This window comes from Synchiropus splendidus, chromosome 8, assembly GCF_027744825.2.
Source record: "Synchiropus splendidus isolate RoL2022-P1 chromosome 8, RoL_Sspl_1.0, whole genome shotgun sequence".
In the NCBI taxonomy this organism is placed as follows: domain Eukaryota; kingdom Metazoa; phylum Chordata; class Actinopteri; order Syngnathiformes; family Callionymidae; genus Synchiropus; species Synchiropus splendidus.
The window spans coordinates 19,491,455-19,504,171 of record NC_071341.1 but is presented as its reverse complement, the minus strand read 5'-3'; the positions used below and the strand labels follow the sequence as shown (position 1 = coordinate 19,504,171).

At 43.5% G+C, this 12,717-nt stretch overlaps 1 protein-coding gene across 1 annotated transcript in view; it reads left to right on the top strand.

The window, feature by feature from the left end:
* The first annotated feature begins 1,878 nt into the window (after window positions 1-1,878).
* The window catches only part of zgc:77784 (uncharacterized protein LOC402947 homolog), a 61,190-nt gene continuing 50,351 nt past the window's right edge, over window positions 1,879-12,717 (top strand). Inside the window, exon 1 of the mRNA XM_053872044.1 lies at window positions 1,879-2,492. Coding sequence (XP_053728019.1) covers window positions 2,441-2,492 — 52 coding nt within the window. The 5' untranslated portion in view covers window positions 1,879-2,440. The remainder of the gene's footprint in view (window positions 2,493-12,717) is intronic.

The following is a 12,717-nucleotide window of genomic DNA, read 5'->3' as shown; positions in this document are numbered from 1 at the left end:
TTGCGTTTCAAATGTCTCTTGAAATGCAAGTTTCTGTCATTGTATTGTGGGCCACTTCGGTCCGGAGGTACTTTACTGTTTGGTTTCATTTCATTTTGAATGAAACTGTGGACATGTTTCAAGCCCTGCCATGCCAGATAAACATACTTTGGGTTGAAGCACTGAAGCTAAGATGCTCACAACGCAGAGTCGGTGAATCTCCTCGAGTTAAAGGATCAACACCAAATAATACATGGTTTCTCCTTCTGGAACCTGAGGAATTATTGTAATGTAATGAGTGCTGTACTTTTGGATGCAAGAAACTTTTGCAAATGCAACAAACCAAATTGCTGTATAATCTTTATAATCTATATCACAATAGTCATGACACATTATTCTTATATCAGGTTTCCACAAAGGTTGTTTAATTTCGGTGAGATTAAAAGTTTCCAATATAGTAGTTTTAGTTGGTTTGTTTGATGCCTTTGGCCATGAGGTAAATAAAGTTCCGTTTATATTGTAAAACAACTGAAGCTGATGATGACTTTTAACTGTTATTTTCCATTGACTCCTCCATGACTCTGACCGCCGTCCTCCATTTTATGCCTTTTTTTCTGGTCTTTGTATGGCTTAATAAGGTCCACACACTTGCACTGGTGCAGAGATGGAATTATTGTGGGCCTCTCTTTGTGTTGGAAGCGGCTACAGACATCTGGACTCCTCTTCTGTTGACCAATTTCCAGTCCCATTCAGGAAAAACAAAGGGGGCGCAGGCGTCTGACCGTCCAAAAGCCACTCTCCATCATGTTGGCCTCTCACTGCCTGACATGGAGACAATGAGGAAGAAGGAGGCGAGGCGATGACATCTAGGGACCGGTCTGTCCGCTCTCTGAGAGGAGGGGGGGCGGTCAGTGAAACAGAGATCATATCCCCCAGGGAGCCGCAAGAACCAACCAGGAGCCGAGGGCAAAGACAGACTGTTGCTCCGGCGCAGCAGCTGGTAAATAAATCAGCATGGAATCAGATAAAGAGACCTGCAGTGAGGACCTGGGTTTGAAATGTTGACATGTAGCGCAGCTATTCATAACACAGAGACGCATTCTAGCGCTGGTTATTCATGCAAGAGTGAATCACAAATGTATCTAAAATTCTTCACTATGCAGATGTGCTTGGAAACATGCGTGGATTCACAAGAGGCTCGCCAAGGGGGAAATAGTTAATATTGCAACTCTTGCTCCTTCAGGACAATAATATTTTAAAAGCTGCCATCAATATTGTATTACGGGAAAATATTTGGGTTTATTGATGATGTTTTGCTGCTCCACATCAAAGCTTTGGAATACAAGGAGAAGAATTATTTTAGAGTCAGAGACAAAAACTTGGCTAAATTAAGAGTCTATTTTAGAAGAAGAAGAAATGTTTCCTCAGATGAATGAATTGATGATGATGATTGGAGATGGTGGGTCTACTTTGATGCTAAAGATCAAAGTACTGCCTGTACGCTGCGTTCAGATGATGTTCATGTTCGGTCAAATTAAGATGAAAAATGCACTTAGTGTTTTAGTGAACGACTGTAATGCATATGATACAAAGTTTTAACCACATGGAAACGTTGACATCCGTTGTTTACGACAGGTGAAATTCAAAGTATCTCAACCACAAAGGTTGACCAAAAAATAATAAATAAAAAACTTGAGTTGGGAGGCTCGTGGCCCTTCCTGAGATTTGCGTGTGTCATTTAGTGATGGGTTCGACCCCAGCTTGAGAAAACGCCTTCCATTGAACCTGAGTCCCAGTACAGTCCAGAGGCTCACTGAAGGATGACTAGACAGTGACCACAGAGTGTGAGTGAGCAGCTGCCTTTCCAGGGTGTCCCTCCCTGACAGAAGCAGGGTGGGGAAACTATCGAAGGCCCCAGTGGCCCGTGTCTCACCTCGCAGGGGTCACCCATTGCCCCCACAGCTCCGCGTGAACGGCGCGCTCGCGTGAACAGCGCGCGTGTCTCTTTAAGAGAGCAGCCCAGCAGATGAGGAGTGTTGCGGATCTCGCCGCAGCTTCGCGTGGAGCGCTCCATTGTAGCCCAGAGTGACCGCAGCGCCGGACCGCAGGAAGCTGTATGACGCTCTAAACGCTTCTTTTATGCTCCTTTAGCGGCGGTGGTTGAGTTCTGCGCGTGTGCGGGAGGGTGTGTGGCCATGCTCGGACGGAGTGATGCCCCGGAGTTGACGGCTTCTCCGGGTCGCTGCTGCCGCCTCCGCCTGTGACGCTGTCGGGGAGTGACAGCAAAGTTTTCACGCTGGTTCCAAAGGCTCCAAACAAGCCGAACGGACGGTCCGTCAGCGACTTCCCCGCGCGGTGGTGACGCACTGGAGCCGCTGGATGATCGGAAGTTTGGTTTGATTCAGGTTGTGACGCCGGACAGTCCGGACTTGAGGATTTGAGCCCGGGATTGTGTGGAGACATGAACCTGCTCCGGCTGCTTGTGGCCGCCGCGTTCGTCACCATCACAGCAGGTGAGTGGCAGGAAACTGCGGCTTCTGGAAGATTCATTTACCCACAGCAACTACAACCAACATGTGGGTCAAACTGTAGCGTCATGTAATTGAATTATTGTTAAATCAAACGCAGTCCAATGTTCATAACAATGGATCATATACACTATAAGCAATGAATTTTACTGGAAACTAGTTCACAAAATGTGGAATGGAAGTAACTGAGTCTAATGAAATTCCAATTTCCAATTTGTAATGTTGGGCAGAAGGTGAGTACAATTGTTGAGATAATGTTTTAGAAATGCATCAAAATGTAAAGGTTCTAGCAGATGATGAGTAAACACATTTTACAGCAGATTTTTTTTATTTAAAAGCATGTTATTGTCTGCACCTTGAAGAGCCATTTTGAGAATAATGTACATGTTGTTTGAATGTGTTTGGAAGAAGGAGGTTTGCTTCCAGGGGATAGAATTTTATTTTACTGAGAAATGTGTGTTCCATATTCAGCATAACAAAACCGTGAAACAGTGAGACGATTTTAGCTCCTAACATTGACCTATGACCTTCCACTCCTCATGATACAATACCTGATGGAAGTGAGCTCTTTGGAGCAGCACTTGGACTCCTACAAGTCACATTTCAGCTCCTGCGTCGCCCCGTTTTGTTCTACCAGGCTCTGAATATTTATCTCCGTTTCAACCATGACTTCCAGTGAAATGAATTATGAATGAGTCTCTTACTCATTTGTTATATTTAACTCCGGCAACCACACGATGATGGTGGTCTCATAAAACCCCTTCGACCAACAGCTGGGGCAAAACAAAAAAAGCAAAAAAAAACAGGTCTGTGTGGGTCAAAAGTGAACCCATTTAACATTCACTTTAACAGCAGTGATGTTTCTTTCAATAATAAAATGTAACCCGCCGCACCCCCCTCTGTACAAGGCTGAAGAGATGCATGTACATAATCACAAAGAGCAGTAATGCTCACGTTTGATTAATGTAGAAAGATGGCTGATATTCTAAATCACTGCTTTAATAGCAGCTTAAACATTCTAAAGCTCTAATCCAAACCCCCCCAAACAAAATCAGGGCTCAGAAAAACAATTCCACAGAGTGAAGATATTATTGAGGATGACGTCTGAAGATTTGATTGTTTGCTATTTTTTTTTTTTATAGATTAAATGGAAATTAAAATAATTCTCAGGAGGAAAACAACATTTATATAATTGTCATTCACAGAAGATTACCCCCCCAATATATATATGTGTGTATATATATATGTGTGTATATATATATATATATATGTGTGTGTATATATATATATATATATATATATATATATATATATATATATATATATATATATATATATATATATATATATATATATATATATATATAAATAAATCACAGTGGCTTTAGCTCAAAGTTGTTTGAGCTTCACAGTCTGTCTGTTTTCGAAATAAGTCAAAACCTTCTGAACATATTTGTGTTTTTGGGGAGATGACAATGAGTGAAGGAACAGAATAATTTGGGTTGTGTTTCTGATCACCATCTGGATCTTTTGAAAGATTCATCAAAGACTTGTTTGGCTTCCAACATTGCACCTCTTCCTCAAGTGTTCAGGACAATGAGTGAAAAACAAGGCTCTATAAAAGGCAGCGCCTGTTGGAAACAGCGAAACGACCTGCAGGTGTCTGTGGTCCCAGCAAGTGCTGTTGGTTTGACGTTGTTTTAGGGCGGCGACATGAGTGTTTCCCATCATGCTGCAGCGCCATCAGAGACCAAGTGAGGAATGAGCTTGAAACGTGGCGTGGTAACACTGAGTGAGTTGCGGTGTGGGAGGATTTGAGCTGAGGTCTGTACTCTCCGAGTGCTCTTCTCATTAAAAAGTGTTCGGGGTTGCAATAATGTAAGCCGTTTGATTGAAATGAACCTTTTTATCTTTGTTTACTGCTTCAATGTGAGCCTTTAAGAAATGACTTATCATGGTTAATAGGCTCGAGAGTGGCTCATGTTCCGCTCATTATATTTCCTCCAGTGTCACATGAAAGGTGTTGCCGTTTTTCTTAAGCTGTTATAGAAATGTGCTTTGGACTTACAGGGTCAGGGTTTTAATCATTACTCTTCGGTTGACTCTGCAGCAGAATACATTAAGATGCATTGCCCATCTCTGCATATTAGCGGGATAAAAGTGCTGTTTTTGTGTTTTGGTTACACAGTGATCTGCACAAGTCTGATGCTGGGTTTATTTCTGTTGCTCCGGAACATTTTCGGTCCCCACTCTGACCTGGAATAGAAACCTGTTGGTTGCCCTGGATTTCCCCAAACCTACAGAGCTTTGCAGCCAGAAATAAGTGTTCCACTCCTGCCACCAATCGTGCGCAGTCATGACATCGCTATTTAATGTTATGCAGATGACACCCAGCTGTATGTCTCATTAATCCCCGGTGCCATGGATGTTCCTGTTCCTCTGCCCTGCTTTGCTGAAACTTAGAACTCGATATGCCATAATTTCCTGCAGCTTGATAGCTCCAATACAGAAGCGACTTTAATTACATTCTCAGCTCCGATATCAGCTGCGGTAATAAGCTCTGATCCTCTTGCCTGCTTTATCTGGTAATGTTTGAAAAGAGGTGCACAACATTGGCGTATTTGTGACTCTGCAGAGCGAGATCTGATCGTTTCCCCGTGGGCTCCGTAAAGATTTTAGATTTTTAATCGCCCGTGTGTTAATTTCCGTCAGACTTTACTACCTCGCCGCTCTTTATGCTGCTGAGGAACACTGAAACAATGAGACTATCGCAATGTGCCGCAAGGCTTTCAATGCTCTGAAACAAGGGATCGCGTGATTTTGATGTGTTTTGGTGTTAGCACGCCGTTTCAGTGTTTATTGGTGGCCATGAAGTCATGAATGTGTATGTATATGTGGTGGGTCTATGAAAGGAGGTTTGCACCTTTTGCCCACTCAAAATTGAATTGAACTTGTGTACTTGAGCAACTTTTAAAATTCAGAACCAGAGCTGAAATCCAACTGTGTTACGGCAGGTAGATGGACTTGTTCAGAGAGTTGTTTGACAAGTTAAAGGTGGGGAAGGAGGATTTTTTTCTTGACTATATTTTAGATCCAGCCTCTCCAAGTTGGATGGGTGAAAAAGGGCCAATCCGGGAATCCGATCTTGGCTATGTTTAGTGCTCACGTTGACGTCACACGCGGCGATCGTCAGGATGATAACGTGGCAGCAGCTAGCAGCAGATGCTCAGCTGTGTGGAAACATTTCACCCTCCTAAAAGCCCATTTATGCTCAATGTTATGTACGGATCTGGATCAGGATCCAGACAGAGCCTTCTGTACGCCCTCATTTTATCCGTATTTCTGCAGGTTTCCACAAAGCTTACGGATATAGACAAAAGGGAGCAGTACAACCTGAAGCCAACAGCTGTGTTGCTGTTACTCCCCGATAGCTCTTATGAGACACGAAGAAGACGTAACAATGGAGGAAATTCTTCGTCCTCCAGTTGCAATATATTGAACGGGTGTTAGGGATGGGTGATATGGACAAAAAAGTTATTGCGATAAATGTCTAATTTCGCAGATAACAATAATTATCATGATAAATACAGTTTCATTCTCTTCCATGTGTTGGTCACTACAGTCTCTATTGAAACTGTTTTATGATGAAACTTATTAGTGGAGTTTGTCTCCAACATCATCAATTGTTTATGTTTAAATATAATGATATAAAGTGAACTAAGTGTAGAGATAAGAAATTCAATGTTTCACGTCTCTGGTAGAACCTGCTCGTGTCTAACAGCTTTATTTAGGGGTTAAATTGAGCCGTCTGTCTGCTGTATCTCATGTCTCTTAACAGTAGACTTGAACTATGGAGCAGTCTGGACACATTCCCTAGATGCTATTGAAGAAATATCAGAAATAATGTGAATAAATGATCATTTAGTCATATTCTATTCTCGAAATTATCATACAAACTGTCAGTCCTTTGTCTTGTGTGATGAAATACCTTTTCACAATTCTCTCTCTTTCCTTCCTTATTGAAGATTTCACTGATACTTTGACCGCTTTAGAATTTGTAGATGGTCCCTAACTGATGCGGGAACCTGTGACGGTAAAATTCTGACTGAAAGCCTATCAGTCTCACTAAGCCTTTGCCATTACGAATCTGACATTCGCTTTAAAGTGTTGCCAAACAGAATGGGTCACACTGACTGCCCACATGATTTTGCACGTGTGCAGAACCTTGTTCAGCTCAGAAGCTCAAAGAACACCAATGAGAGTGATTGGGACGATGTCCAGCCGGCTGGCCAGCAGCTCTGTTTCACTACTTCTTCAGTTGTGTGCCGCAATTTCGCCGTGAATCTTGGGGCACCGGCTCTGCCTCCTCATTAAACTGGTGCCACCTCTCGAGTGTAAGGGCACTTTCTAACACCCACGCCGCCTGCCTACGTTCGTCCATCTGTAGTGGGCATTTGTTCTCATTTTCACATCGGATGTTCCGCGCGTTCCCATTGTCGGGCGCCTGCTATTAGTCATAGTCATCATTAACAGTTAAAAGACAGAAATGTTCTCGGGTCGCTCTCATGAGCTTCATTGGACTATCGCGGAGATGAATGTTTTATTTGAAGCTTCGCTGATGAGAACAGCAGAAATGTCCTTTGATTTGGCAGCGGCGCTCTTTTTTCCCCCCCGTTTCTGTCGGACGAGCCGAAAACAAATCTCAATTAATTTGCTATCGCTGTGCTGCTGAATCCAGACGCGGCGGTTGTTGTGCTCATTGTGGAACTAATTGATGCTAAATAGCTCTTAGCTGGTGATTTGTGTCCTCTCTGTCTTGCTTTTCATTACTTGGTGACACATTTGGCCGACGAAAGCCTCCAGCAGTTCCCCCCTCCTGCAGCCCTCCCCAGCCCCTGTGGATGATGAAACCACTGCAGAAGGTAGTTAAGTCCTCTATTCCGCCTCATGAACAGACAATGGTTTGAGTCATGCTGCTGGATGCTGAGCTGTCAGTGATGTCATCCCTCAGAGGCTTGCAGGCTGCAATGACGCGCAGCAAAACTTCACAAAATAAAATTAGTGGTACAGAACTACTGTCAGGGAGATATTCGCTTTCCTGATGCCACGGTGGCAATTATCAAGGAATATTATTGATTATCTTTTTATATATATATATATCTCCAGACAACAGGGAACCTTTGTAAGTGCAGGACACGTGGCAGCTAGGATGAGAACAACAACAACAAGCATGGAGGAATCCCTGAACAAAAGCAAACAAAAGCATCTGTTTGCCTTTGGCTGGCTCATCCTTCTCTCTACTGCATGCGGCGTCAGCTCTGTGGAAGTACTAGATTTGAATGAATTTGGGGTTCTAACAACATCCTCACAACACAATGAAGGCTTATTTGTTAGATATATATTCAGAGTTGTCGGTCCTAATCTCTACTGTATATACACTGTATATACAGAACCCCGAATCCCGAACATAGTAGTGAGTACGATTACATGACAGCCCTGAATTATTGCATTACTCCGACCAAAATCAGACTTTTAAAACGCATGTAAACAGCTTTGCCCAAATGTTGAAGTTTGAATTTCTCTCTCTCTGTCTACATGACTTGGGTAATGCGGTTAATAGCTGGACTAAGCTAGCATGTAGCCGAGTTGCTGGACTATGACTGGACTGGGTGATGTGCGGCGGCACAAGCTTCAGCTACGCAGCGGATGTTCCTCTCTGACATCTGAGCCGATGTCGGCGGTGAAAACATAACCAATATGATATCAGCTGTGTTTTGGAACTCGGCATGACCATGATCTGCAGATTTGTCTGCAACTTCCTCCACTCATGTTGTTTTGATCGTTTTCACAAGAAGGTTTAGGAGAGTTTTCGGAGGCGACATGGCCCCCTTGTTTGCAACTAGTTAGTCGGGGCTCAAGAGGGGCTTTAGATACTCCACACCTACCATCCTTTTATACATGGAAAACACAATCACAAGAATATTTGAATTTATTCAGAAACTTGCGAGTTTATTCCCAAAACCTGACGCAGAAAGCGCGTTTGACGATGATGCGACAGTACATGACATGGTAACGGTGTTGAACCTTCGCTCCGAGACGCTAGTTCTGGACCTCTGATGATAAACTAGGTAGATTCATCAGCACCATTGCTCTTCCTCAAAGGACTGATTTCGTACCCACGTACCACTCATTTGGTTGATTCATTCAGCAAACATCTAGACACAAATGGTAGCAGCAGTTCTGGTTATCGCCATTTGCCAAACTCTGTTCTCGGTGTTGAACGTCGTGACCAGGGCCACCAATGCTGCTGTTGGTGTGTTAAAGCAAACACTCTTGAAATTGGGGAAAATATGGCCGGGGTTAGTGTCCCGAGCCAATAATTGATGGGTGAGTTTTATTAACACACAACTGTACAGTGAATGGTGTCCACGCCGCACCAGAGGATAAGTGTCAACAACCTGCCAGGAGACAGTCAGACTTGTCTTTTTCTACTGAAAATGTATTCAGCTTTGACTCTTTATCACCCTCCCACAGAGATCACTTGGCAATGTCACGGAACTCCATGAATGTTTTTGGCCTTTTTAACTATGCAAATGAATGAAAATGGAAAAAGACAGAAGTAAATCTCAGCAGACAGAAACTCGCCCCACAGAGAAGCTGCCAGCCTTCTGCTGCTTCGTTTCAGTTCAGCACGCATGTGAAGTTTGTGCTTCGTGCCCTTAGAACCAGATAGTTTCTCAGCAGATGTCAAGCTGTGCGTCTGTGCAGGTCCAAGTTCTCGTGTATTTTTAGCTCCGGGCCATACTGTCGCGTAATCGCGCCGCCATGCAAAACAGGATGTCCCCGACGTGGCTTTGTTTTCGCCGCACGTTAGCTTGACACTTTTGCCCTCGGAGCGTGATGCAGGGTTAATATTTATGGATGGTAATTAATAAACAGCGAACGCAAAGCGCAGCCTGAAATATCATCTTCCAGATCGTCCCTTCAGCTTCTGCTCACTCTCACTGCCAGATGAGGCAGAAATGAAGGAGATGCCAGGAGCGGACTTGTGGGCGTGTGTCAGAGTTTCGCAATTAAAACCAATGTTAGCGCGGCGCTAATAGGCTGCGCCGCACGGCTCCGTGTTGTGAGTAAAGCCTCGCAGCGATCAATACGATACGTTCAGCTCATCGACAACACACACACACACACACACACACACACACAATGGCGTCATCAGTAGCTGTGAAGCAAAGCAACTAATCAATAAAGTGGTTAATGTAGCGCAAAAGAGTTATTATCCGCCGCAGAATGCGCCGAGTCTGAGCCGTTCAACTCTGCCTCCCTTCATCACGCGTCATCTTCTCCTGCTGACTTCGCTCGACGACAGAGTGTTTTTGTTTGGCAGCCTAATTACCTGATCTCCTACCTCCTACTTTTCGCTCTGCTCCAGTGCAGCATTGCTCCATTACTTTTGATGACATGTCCTTGGCCACAGACCTCATCTCTCTATCGACTCTTCAGGATCTTCACTCTCACTCAGAGATTCTTCCTATTATTGCTATCTCGGCTTTTTACCCCCCAAAGGTCCCCAAAATCCTCGATGATAGGGAGGATGTGAATTGATTTTGTGCTTTCTCTTTTGGCCGTCTTTGGGATGACTTTGAAGTAAATAAACATGAGGACTTTTTGAAATGATATACTTCTGTCCTCTGTAGACGAGTCAGAAAACCCTCCGAAGCAACTTATGCTATTTAAATATGAATACAACAGTCCATTTTCATCCTTTTAAATGCTAACATTTCAAGTATCATCTGGAAACCGCACCATGTCTTCAGTGAGTCTCATCTTGAGAATACAGTGGTGCCTCGGTTTTCGAACGTCTCGGAATTCGAATGAAAATTTCTAGATTTTTTTGCCCCCAAAATAAGCCAAAAAAAAAATAACGCGCACGGACCGGCCAGCTGACCCACGCTGCACTTTGTTATTGTTCATAACGCAGCCTCTGTATGCAGACGTGTCCCGTTAGCTACATTTACTGACTGTTTTTTCTTCATATTGAGGTGTAAAACCTTTGCTGTCTCCACACTGGACCGTGGTAGAGAGTCACAGGGGAGGTGCTGGAGCGCTCACTCCAGGGTTTGATGTCCTGTTGTGGGCTGGAGCTGGGACAGGGATGAGGCGAGTCTGGGACAGAGCGTGACTTGGTTTATGACTTTGTCACAGCCAAACTGCACAGAAGCGCACATTCAGAGCTGGACACGCACCGGGCACCTCTTCACTTCTGGAGAGACCTCACTCACTCAGCAACCCCTCCCACATGCAGCGGCCACACACATAGAGGAACAGCCACCTGCAGCAGACACTCTACATTCACTCCTACAAAAGACTATTTTAAGGCTTGGAACACATTATTTCTTTTTCCATTCATTGTAATGGGAAAAATCGATTCAGATTTCGAACAAATCGCTTCTCGAACAGCCGTCTGGAACGGATTGTTGTCGAGAAGAGTAAACAGATGCGTATGATATGCTTTCACTGCTATCTTTCCATGTTTTACTGTTACCTCCAGTTTCCATTGGCTGAGACCTTTCAAAATAAAACAAACGGCTAGTTAGTGAGTACTAATTTCGTTCGCAAGTGGAATGCTATGCAGACAAAGTGCATCACACTGCAGGGTGTCCTGCGGAAAATCCCGAAATGGGGTGGACAAAGTCGGTGTGTGATGATGACGCACGTGGTGGTGGGGTAGACCTGTGTTTTGTGTTCCGTGTCTGTTTTATTTTGGAGTAAAATTGTGGCTGTGTGATACAGTGAGTGAGAACCAGAGAGCGTGACTCAGAGCTCTAGATGTTTGGAGCTTCATGTCAGCTAATGAAAGCGGTGCCGAAGCGGTGATGAAAAGAAAATTCAGTTGTAGGTGTTATGGAGTTCCAGTGAACTTTTTTGGGGGTACATAGTCAACATAGCAACATTAGCGATATAGCACTGTGGGAAACCCAGCAATGTCAACATGTTTTTGACCCTAGCAGCTTACAGTAGTCGATCGAAAATCAATCAAGGCCTAAGCTGAATAACATGGAATATCCAATGTGGTGAAGATTTTTACTATTTGTAAAAAATGTTGCATAAATACTTATATACTTAGAACATATTTACATACATGTTGAAAGTTAATGTTGATGATTGAAAATGACTTTTTTTCAAATAATAATAACAATAATAATGATTTAAAAAACATAACACACAATTTCCCATTATACAGTGGGCTGATGATTGGTTGCACACTCATTGCAAACACTCTATTCTTGCTCTCCAATGTGAATAGAACCGAAAACCTCAATACTGTATGCAGACTTTGGATCACACTTTGCACTTCCGTGTCGTCATGACGACGGCCAGAACTGGTGCTTAGACACAAAGAAATGATCAAATAAAGAGGAAACGTGTGAGACATGGGTCAGAAAGTCAAAATCCCGATTTATGTTGAACTGATCCTGTTCGTAGTCCAAGTGCCTGAAAAGTGAAAATCACCGTTCAGGCTGCTCTGAATAGTATTTGATCGTGTCACATGCTAAATCTGAATTTTTCACTGTTCGGCAATGGAATGTTGGGGGTGAATCCCTACTATTAGTACATTATTTTAAGAACATTGACGTTGCTGTTTAGCTTTCGCGCACTCAGTGAGTCTATGCTAGCTCGTAGCGATTGCCGAATGCTCAGTAAGTTAGCCTCCAAAGTAACGGATAAAATTGGTAAACAGCGCTAACCTCTGGCTTGATGCATTAGTACGTCCTCAGAACCCCTAAGAGCGAGTTGCAGTGATGGGCAGAAGCGAGAGAAGCCCTTCTATAATAGATGACAGCTCTCGGTTGACTGACGTTCTCATTTATGGATTACTGTGGTCGTCTCATCCCGTGTTTGGGCTTTGTACTGAAAAGCCTTCTGTGGAAATGCGACAAAAAATATCTTGGTTTCTCTCACGATCTTTTATGTCAGTTAACCAAGCCCTATTTTTCATCCACGCCCGTTCCAAACGTAGTTCAGGAGCATATAATGAAGTGGAAAGGACAACCTTTCTAGTGTCTGATTCGTGACAAACCAAATGAATCAAAAGAATTCTGACGGAATAAATGAGCTCTCAAGTTCCTGGGACTTTGCTTTTTACTTTCACAACTTGGGTCTCTTCCTCCCCGGTATATAACCCTTATAAATTTAAAAACCATTTCAC